Genomic DNA, 10,280 nt, shown 5'->3' with positions numbered 1-10,280 from the left:
GAAACAGGAGAGAATGACTTGATTTAGTTTTTTTAAATTATTATTTTAAATTCGCAGCACACATTTAGGAGCATGTATTACTTGATTGATTACTTATTTGCAAATTAAGCTATGGTTGGTGGATTTTAGGAATGAAATATACAAACACTCATTGTTTTAGTAATGTAATATAAAACACAGCTTTTAATTGACTGAGGACGGTCTTTTATGATCAATTACTAATTTATAAAACAGTTTCAATAATTTCAATAATTCATCATAATTGATATATTCATCCTGACACAGGTAGACAATGCAACAGTGCTTTATTTTATTTTAGACGGCATGGTATAATCTCCATGACCAGTAGGTATATCAGCTTGTGCGGCCATAGGCGGCTGGTGTTGTGACCATGCTGAATTCCTGATCTGACTCTGCTATCGCCTTTCATCAGCTGTTCTCCACCAGATTGAAACTGGAACACATTTCACCGACTCCATGTATGTTTTCTTCCTCAACAGCACAGCTTCTTATTACCATGGATAAACAGTCTACGGTGGTGTTTCGAAATGTGGGGCAGCTGTACTTTCCCCAAAGCAGAGTGGAGTGCCACTACAGCCTGACCTCTGACCACCAGTGGAGCAGCGGTGACTGGATAGGGATTTTTGAGGTACATTCACCCACACTGAAAAGGAAAATATTTTAGCAAAAAAAAAGTTCTGTGCCAATGGGGTCGTGATGGGGATGCACATTTATATTATATATGTAATCTAAAATGTGTCTGTTATCATGTCACAGATGGGCTGTTCCTCATTGAAACAGTACTACACATATACATGGGCTGTTGTTCCTGAAGGCTACACTGAGGGTACCGGTGTCAACTCCTGTGCACTTTTCCAGGGTAAGAATCCATCCAAACATTTAAAAACATATGACACAGGTGATAATTCAATAGACCACACCCCACCATCATCCCTGATGGTGGGGTGTGGTCAGACGTACCTGTCTGTCTGTACACTGTGATGTCACAGTCCTGGAGTAAACTGCCACATCAGCAATCACAGCGACTGGAGGTCAGAAATAAGGTTTTTAAGTTTATGGATCAAAAGTTGTTGAATACATAAAAAACACTACAGTTAATGCTGATTTTACCATTGTGGTCAAATTCAAGCTCATTTGTGTGGGTCATTGATGAGGGATGATTAAGAGCGGGCTTGTGCTCCATCATTTTTTTCATTCTGTAATGCTTGGTAAAAACAAAAGTTTTATTTATGTATATTTTCTAATTAACTAAAATACAATAGGTTAATAATCATAATAATATCCATCTAACACTGGCTATTACATCTGTCTATTTGCTACAGCATCCTACCTGCCCCGCCCCAGTGCTGTGGAGTACCAGTTTATATATGTGGATTCGATGGGAGAGGAGTGTGCCCGTAGTCGCTCCTTCACTTTCCGTGCTCCCAAGCCGCTGGAGGATCTGGAGACTCTGAAAGAGGAACAAGATGAGGAGGATGGAGAGGAGGAGCTGCTCATAGTCATCCCCAGGGCTCAGCTGTTGCAGGTGAAAATAAAAAAAACGTCACTCAGTATTGCATTCAGCCATTCTTGATAAGCTACTCTTCCCTTCATAGTAGTAATAAGAAAAGGCCCTTAAGTGTAACTACTATGCACTGTAAATCCATTCAAATGTGATGTCCCTGTCCTCTCTCCCCGTGTTGTGAACAGAGTCAGCTGGAGGAGTGCTTAAAAAAACAAGCCAACATACAGCAGGCTCTAGATGAGGCAAAAGAGGAGACGGAGAACGAGAAAAGGAACAGCAGCAAAGCAAGGGTGGAGTGGGAACGTGAGAGAGAAGCAATGAAGGAGGAGCTCTCAGAGCTTAGAGACAACTTGAGACTCAACTGTGAGATGTTGAAGAAGATGGAGGGAAAACACAAGGTACAGGCAGGTCATGCCTCCGGATGTCTCGGGGTAGCCATCTCATTTTTACCTCCATAAAGTTCTGAATTTCATTAATAACTAGTGATAACTTTTTGATTTAAAAAATACACACATGGAACAAGAATCTAATCACTTTTTTTCTGCTCTCCACAACATTGAAAGAATGTGAAATATAGTCAGGAACATCTGACATTGGAACTGAGTAAACTCATGGCTGAAAAAGACGAGAGCCAGCAGCGAATTAAAGACCTGGAGGAGGACATCAAGGTCCTGAAAGACACCAAGAAAGAGGAAAACGGTGACCTAGAAAGGCAAGTGTTTGAGACATATGCTGGATTAAACATTCGTCATTGGTATATTTATTTCCTTGGGCCTAAAATTAACTTTTTGTCCAACAGGCTGAAGGAGAGAGTGAAGAAAATGTCCAGTCAAATGAAACACGATGAGGAAAAGAGAAAGTGTCTGCAGGTAAATTGGTTGGTGGTGCTTCTTCTAGAGAGGGAAACAGAGGAGCTCTGAACCACAAGACTAACAACGTATTGGGCCCAGTTTAGCTTGAACTGGATTGGTGTTTTGCAACAGTGGGAGCAAGATCACCTCAATTCCATTAACCCACAAGTAGAACTTGAGAAGTTTTCATTTTCCTATTCCCTCGTCTCTGTGCAGGTGGAGAACCAGGCTGCCCTGGTGGAGGTACGAGGGCTGCAGGAGCGTCTGGGGGCCAGTGAGCATGCAGGTGAGGGCCTGCGTAGGGAGCTGAGAGAGCTGGGCACCCGTCAGGGCCATACCCACACTGAGATGCATCAAGCCCGGCTGCAAGTGGCCCAGCTAACCCTGCTGCTGTCTGAGGAGAACCTGGTCCTCAGGGAGGAGCGTGCCAACTGGGCTCTAGAGCAGGAGGCCTACAAACATGCAGCAGAAGTGAGGATACAGCAAAGCACACACACACACACACACACACACACACACACACACCTATATGTCAACCGATCTTTTGGTTAAACTTGCTTTTTTTTTTTTTTATGGCAGACAGATACAAAGAAATTACAAGAACTGAGCTATGAGGTGCAGAGGAAGGAGGAGTGGCTCCAGGAGGAGAGGACGGAGAGGGAGAAACTAGAAGTAAAGCTTGGGCAAGAGAGAGATTGCAATCGAGTAAGTAAATCAAACTACATCGCAGTCACTATTATTCAACACACCAACATATTCAGCTCTAAATATAACTGCTCATGTGCTGCGCATTTGCATCATGCGTTGATCAGATTACATTTTGGAAACCGGAGAACGATGCCAAAGTTCGCCACAGTTCTTTTATTACTCACTTGCAGGCATAAATAGAAAAGCTTCCATGAACAGTGAGTAAACATTTCTCCCCACTGTCGTGCGATCAACAACAGCAAGGAAAGAGCACGAGCCAGGTCAGATGAGTCAGTGAGTACAGACGGTCTGAGTATAACGCTGCTGCCCCCTGTAGGTGCTGCTGAGTGACACTAAGCAGGAGCTGCAGGAGCTGAAGGCCAGTGTGAAGACGGCCCAGGACGATAGAGAGGAGCAGCAGGTGGACAAACAGTCCCACACTAGACTACATATCCACGACTCTTTAAGATTAATAATAAGTCTCATAAGACTTTCAGTCAAGAGTATCAACTCCACCTAATTTTACAAATGTCAGTTTTGTTTATGCTTTATGCTCATTAGTGGTGAGAAATGAACCAAGTACATTTACTCAAGTACAGTACTTGCATTCTGTGTTAGAGTAATACTTTACTGCTACTTTACACTACTACTCCACTACATTTATTTGATGACTTAAAAAGACCAGTGTGCAGGGTGTTGGCGGATTGGATGGCAGTGATGCAATATAATATTAATTATGTGTATAAACAACTGAAACTAAGAATTGTATTTTGTACTTTGAAAGGGAGAGTATTCAGAATGTTACAATCTGTAACCTCACTGCCAGATGTCACCGAATCCTACACACTAATAACCCTTTAAACTATTAGTTACTTTACAGCTTCAGATTAATAATACAACATATAATCAACAAGTTAATCAACATTAATGTGTGAATTATTGTTATCCAATAATATAAAATGCATTCTGAAATGGGCCATTCTGCATGAATAATTTGCTACTTAAATTATACTTAAATGCTAATACTTTATACTTGTAACAAAGTATTCTTATATTGTGGTTTTACTATTTTACATCAGTAAAAGATCTGAGCATGTCCACCGTTTACTGACGAAATATAGCACGGTTAAAACAATAGTGTTGATAATATCTTCAATTACAAAAAGTCAAACAATTTCATAAACTCAACAGAACCTCAAATTGACTTAATCATTCATTTCTTATTTTTTGTCTTCAAATCTTCCTCAAATCTATGGGTTTGAAATTGGACACCCGCAGGACCTGATGAACTACATCCGTCAGTTAGAGCAGAGGTTGAGGATTTTGCCAGAAACTAAATCAAATGGGGACATTCCCACATGCACCTGTGAGTAATGAAGTCTCTTTGTATACGGCACTGCTATTTCACTGCACTGTAACGAGAAGCAAAGCAAAGAACCTATGCTGATTTTAAACAGATGGCTCTTCCTCTGAGGATGACGAGGATGCTTCCTCAGCTTCCCCCAGATCAATCTGTTCGCCTCTTTTCCTGTCCACTCAGCTGGAACGACCCAACAGAGCTGAGCATGTCACTGCTGAGGCACGCATCCAAAGCAAAGGAGACACAGCAGCCTCTGACACACAGGTGTGCCATCCTTTCCACACATTAACCAAACAAAGTGAGACAACACCTGCATCGGAGCTAACAGACCTGAGTGGGCAAATATTTGACTAGTTTCCCCTCGTCCTGCAAGTTTTTGCCTCAGCTCCATTAGACACCGAGGTTTAAAGCTGTTAGAAAGAGAAAAGAGAGAATATGGAAACAAATCGAAACACCAAAGTTATACATTCACAGAGAACCAGTGACTGCTTAAAAGCTGGTCAAACTAAATCCTTCCTCGATGCTCAGCACACCGGCAGCATCTTTCAGGTTCTCATCTTTCAGGTAATCTTTTAGTGACTTAATTACTGTGATCATTGTTTCACAATACCCACAATCAACACACTGTAGGTCAAAGATTGGGATTTTAGACTATTGAAAAAAACCCTTTATAATCTGAATTTGACATGTGATGTAAATCAGATTATTATTGCTTGATTAGCGAGTATAAGGTATCCTGGACCATAGAGATTCTATTTGGTGAGCACAATAAACACAAGAATCCAATATTCATTTAACCATTGATTGAACAGTTTGCCTAACTTGGTTTGGACTTTATCTCACAAGTAAGTGTCTCACACAGCTCAACAATAAAGCATGATCTATTAGGAAGTAAACATAGTCATAACTATGACTATGTAGACTCAACTCAAAGGATATAAACAATATGTCATTTCAAACTGGTCTGACAGAAAGGATTTGACCAGAGCACACCCAGCCGTTAACCTGGCCTTCACTGAACTCCTCCCCGATGCATTCAGTGACAGGTGAATGTCTCCACCCTCTCAGGTCTATAGATCACAGTTACAGACGAGCCAATTTTGCTACCTTGTAACCAACAGTCTTGTTACAAGATGAACAAAGTTAAATGTGAATGCTTTAACTCAAATGGCATGGGCTTTCTTATAACTGTGCCATGTTTTACAAATCACTTTATTATGAAATGTGATAGAGATTATATTTGAAGATATAAATCAAAGAAATATATTAAGATATTTTGATTTTAATACAATTGCTTAAACTTTAGCCTTAAAACAAATACAAACAGTAATCCCTGTTATCTTGGGTGTGTATAATATTTACCAACAGATAAATCTTCACTTTACATCCATCTCTGCTTCTGTCTCGTCAGCGCTGCGAGCCCCCAGCTGGTGAAGGGAAGCTGCTGCTGATGCTGCAAGAACCCGCCGACCCCGTCCTGAGGTGACAATTCTGGCTTTCTACCAGCCACACAGTACACACCCTGTTTCCCTCCTCCATGACCGGAATCACCTCTCCTGAAATAGTATTGGTTGACTTCATTCACATTCTCCTCCCTGGCAGACTAGCTGCTGTTTTAGAAAAGCTGCCGTTCCACTTACCGAGCACTTTCTTTTCTCGTGGGAAGAGTCACAGGGAGCATTAGAGAGTAAAAATAAAGGTGTCAATAATAAGGTAATACCAATGTAATAAGAGTAAAAATAGCAGCAATGTTCATGTTACTCAAGCAGTGGCTCAGCAGGAGTGTGTTGTCTATTTCTTTTTTCTTTTTTAATCCTCAGCACCTTCTGTAAAACTTGTAATCCTCTTTCTCTCTGCAGTGAGCTGGCCGACTTCCCCATGTGGTAAAAAAACCCAAAGATGGACGGCAAGTTGTTTGTTTACCACAGCAATGCAAGTTCATGCGGCTCATAATGAAACCTTGAAGGTTATTCTATTGTTGTTTTGTAGCTGTTTCATGTAGAAAACTGCCTTCACAAAGGTCATATTTGTAATGCAGAGCGTTTGACTCGTGAGTGTCTGTATTCAAAGTCAAATTTGTGTTCGACACCAAATGTAAGTCTTAAGTGTCCAGAGTGTTGTTTATTAGTATGGCTGATGCTTAAGCATTAATGAAAGTCTCCTTTAGATTTTCATAAGCAGATACCAATTGTCTAAAAGTATCTTTTAGTTTATTTTAGACTATTTTTAGTCTCTACATTTTCCATCTTTTTAGCTGATTAAAATGTGGACATGTGGCAGTTGTTTTGAGAAAAGCTTGGATTTAATAGCCTTGTTTTGGTGGCATATCAGCCCATAACCTCTGCATGCGAGTGTGAATCCTGAAACCGTGTCAAGTGTGGGTGTGGGTGTTTTACAGACCAGTGTGAGATGTACTGCTGCAGCTTGTTGAGCACAGCGTCAGGTTGGGAGTGAATGTTAATTTATGATACTTTTCTTTATTGTTCTGGGCTTCTGTTGGAGACACAAGGTTCTTTAATAAAATATGATGATAAATACATGTTGATGGCTGTCTGTATTTTGTACATTTCCATCTTAAGACTTTCCTCGTGAAGGTGTGAAGTGACGGCAAAGAAAACAACAACTGGACGCTGAGAGGTCTGAGAACAAAAAGCGCCTTTATCAAAATACAAGAAATACAACAACAAATAACAAATAAGCAAACAACAAGCAACAAATAAGCAAAAATCGAAATGTAAAAAACACAAAAGGATCAGCCCAGTCTTTGTTTTTCTGTGTGTGTGTGTGTGTGTGTTTGTCAGAGCTATTTTGGTATTTAAGTCCAATTGAAATAAAAAGCACGAGGTGTCTGAATCCCTGAACATCAAGACAGGTTATTTGCACATTGTAAAGATTGTTTATAAAAAGACATCAGTTAAAAGAACTCAACAAGATGTTACAGAGATAAGATGGTTCCAGCTTCAAAAAGTAATTTGAGATCACGGCATTTTCTCTATCACACAATACAAAGTAAATATATTTCACATCAATGACTTTAATAGATATTGTATTAAGTAATGTTTTATTTGTTTTTGTCCAAATGCAATGTAATATCTTTGGTCCTTTTTTAGTTTTCTTACTCACATGCTGATGTATCGAGCTGAGGCCCTCGTGACCTCTTGGCTCATCTATTGCACCAGCTCAAGTTCAAGAGACAAGTTTAAGAAATAGAAAGAGAAGATAAAACAGGAAAACATTTTAATATGAAATGTCGTCGTTATGTGACATTTAAATACTCAACAAAGTACGTAGGATTGGCTGACGATGTGCAAAATATTGACTGTCTCTGTGAATGTGTGTGTGGCACACTGAAGACAACTCGTATCTTTTACCTCAGTCATTTGACTGTGATGTTTTCATCCTATAATATCACAAATGACAATTTAACAGTCTAAAAACATCATCATGGCATCAGGGCTGATTAATTAATACTTTAAATCAACGTATGTGCACTTGATGGCTTTACAGCTGGTACTAGAGACCTATCTGACTCTATACATGGTCGCTGCTTCACAGCTGCTGGTGTGTTGCCAGCGTGGTCGTGTAGGATCTGTTTTCTCTACATCTTCTCTTTCTCTGCTTCATTCAAAGAGTAAACGTCTCCATATCTGATTATCAGAAACATGTGGTCTTATTTTCAGATATCATACATTAGCTGTATCTTTTTATCCCGAATATCAACAAACTACATCAAAAGCACGTTGCAGCTGAACTGCAATGCCGTGAAGGACAACATGCTGATGGAGAATCGTTCCCTTACAACTATCAAGTAGTAGTTCAAGAAGAGTCACATTGTCTTTCCTTACATGTCAATTTTATACATCTTGCATAAAAAAAAAAAGCTGTATAGTCTCAATGAGAAACAATTCATAAGTATTTGTTTTACAAAATCCATGTACTGCATCGCTCTTTAGACGCAGCACACATGAACACACATCATTTGAAACTATCGCGCTGCGCTTCGGGAGACAGGTCGCCCGATGTAAAGCTTTCGTTTTGTTGGTCATTTTATTAGACGGTTGCGACGTCATTTAATCGATCGTGTGATTCTTGGTCAGCTTGCATTGGCATCAACATGCTACTGTCCAACAGACGCCTACCGGTGAGTGAACTCCGAAAAGTTTTTAGCTGTAAAGCCTATTTTTTTTATCTATTGATAAATGCTCTGATTTACACACTCATGCGCACACACACTCACCTGAGATTTTCTGTGAAGTAAACTGATTTTCAGGGTTACGTCCATTTGGATGATTCATAGCTCACGTTGACAAAACGAAAATATTATGGCTCCACGAAGGGCATGTACATAATGGCCAACGACTCCATTTTTAATAATCCTACTTCTTGTTGAAGCATTTCTGAAAAAATACTGTTGTCAGATGAGATGTGGCCCTGATGGAATCAACCTGAGATTGTGTGATGACATTTAATCTACCCTGCAGATTCTTTAGTCGAAGTATTAAAAAGAGAGATGGAGATATGCTGCTGCATTCGTTTTGCATTACTGATTAGTTTCTTATTTGCATCACAAGCACCAGAGCTGAAATCGCAGTCTTCGTCTTCTTCTTCTTCTCTTTTGAACGTTTTACCCATTAGGGCTTTTCATACCACGTGCTTGTCGTATTGTGAGTTTGAGTCCTGCTCATGACTGCAATTGCTCTATTTATTATCTCTGTTATTGCTTTTCACCGTGTCCAACAACGCAGAAATGCCTAACATTAAAGATAAGCTTAAGAAAAAAAACACACTATACGTCCAGTCAAATGTGAGCAGGACTGAGTGAAAAATATACAAAAAAAAAAAAAAAGTACCACAAACAGGCAAAAATACAGAACAGAAATGTTTACATGCTTAGAAAAACCATACAATAAAAAAATAAGTCGCAAATCTCTGAATAGTAATAAAAGGAATTCTCAGAAGACATTTGCGGCAAACGGACACCTAATAGAGTTCTGTTGTTGCAATGTATTTTTACCATCAAGTTTATATAAAGCATAGCCCTTATAGATTGCTGAGGAGTGCATTTTCTTCTGTCCACCACGTCTCGTTCCTCTTTGGGTGAACAAAACACTTTTGAAATATCTTTGAGAGTCTCATTTTGGCACAGTGATTTCTCGTGGCGCTCTGCTCAACCCACTTACATTTAGTGCTTTTGCTTCTTCCATTCGTTGCTTCCAATACTGAATTTTACTTTAATTTTCCTTTCAGTCAACATTTACAGTATATGTATGTGCTGTATGCAACACCATTGTTGTATAAGAGCCGAATTCTGTGAGGTTTCCGGGAGGGCTCAGGGATCTGAAGGAGGAAGCAGCATCATCTTGTCTCTCTCACTGTGTATTCCCAGTTCCACCTTTCTTTAGCACGCCCGCTGCCGCCTCCCCCGACAGCTCCCCATCACTGTCCGCCCCTCGCTCCTTCTCCTCATCCCAGTAGTCGTCCTCTTCCTCCTCCTCTTCCTCCTCAACGGCTGACTCATCTGTGGCCTTCTCCTCTTGTTTGATGGCTTGAATAGCAGGGGGAGCGGCTGCGGCGCTGTCCCCTGAGTCACTGCTGTCCTCGAAGGCCTCTGGGTTCTCCAGCATCTCCCTGATCAGTGGAGGCATGGGGCCCGGGATCTCCGTCTTCAATGTGATGGCTCTTTCTGCACCTAGAGGCGCACACACACACATACACACATATTTATGTAATGGGTAGTGTATAAAAAGGACAGGAGAAAGCCTCTCACACATCAGTACTGTGAATACATTTTGTAGGTACAAAACGGTATTACGGTTTGCTTCCAAGCCCTACTTCTGATCCATGGTACTGGTACGTA

General features: G+C 40.4%; 2 protein-coding genes across 3 annotated transcripts in view; one reads left to right on the top strand and one right to left on the bottom strand.

Moving 5' to 3' along the window:
* Positions 1–500: 500 nt before the first annotated feature.
* On the top strand, positions 501–6,948 carry LOC116385339 (calcium-binding and coiled-coil domain-containing protein 1-like). Its single transcript, XM_031850708.1, has 13 exons — positions 501–649; positions 778–880; positions 1,344–1,546; positions 1,711–1,956; positions 2,089–2,237; positions 2,325–2,394; positions 2,593–2,847; positions 2,956–3,081; positions 3,401–3,484; positions 4,342–4,429; positions 4,521–4,687; positions 5,835–5,905; positions 6,283–6,948. The coding sequence occupies exons 1-13, from the start codon at positions 518–520 to the stop codon at positions 6,308–6,310; spliced, it is 1,722 nt and encodes a 573-aa protein (XP_031706568.1). The 5' UTR covers positions 501–517; the 3' UTR covers positions 6,311–6,948.
* Positions 6,949–7,166: 218 nt separating this feature from the next.
* Positions 7,167–10,280, bottom strand: part of LOC116383442 (retinoic acid receptor gamma-A-like) — a 33,090-nt gene continuing 29,976 nt past the window's right edge. For both annotated transcript variants that reach the window (XM_031847294.1, XM_031847303.1), the window contains one exon: positions 7,167–10,112. In XM_031847294.1, coding sequence (XP_031703154.1) covers positions 9,793–10,112 — 320 coding nt within the window. In that variant the 3' untranslated portion in view covers positions 7,167–9,792. The remainder of the gene's footprint in view (positions 10,113–10,280) is intronic.

Source organism: Anarrhichthys ocellatus, unplaced genomic scaffold (genome assembly GCF_004355925.1).
Source record: "Anarrhichthys ocellatus isolate YVR2014 unplaced genomic scaffold, GSC_Weel_1.0 scaffold1, whole genome shotgun sequence".
NCBI lineage: Eukaryota > Metazoa > Chordata > Actinopteri > Perciformes > Anarhichadidae > Anarrhichthys > Anarrhichthys ocellatus.
This window is presented reverse-complemented; position numbering and strand designations above follow the sequence as displayed.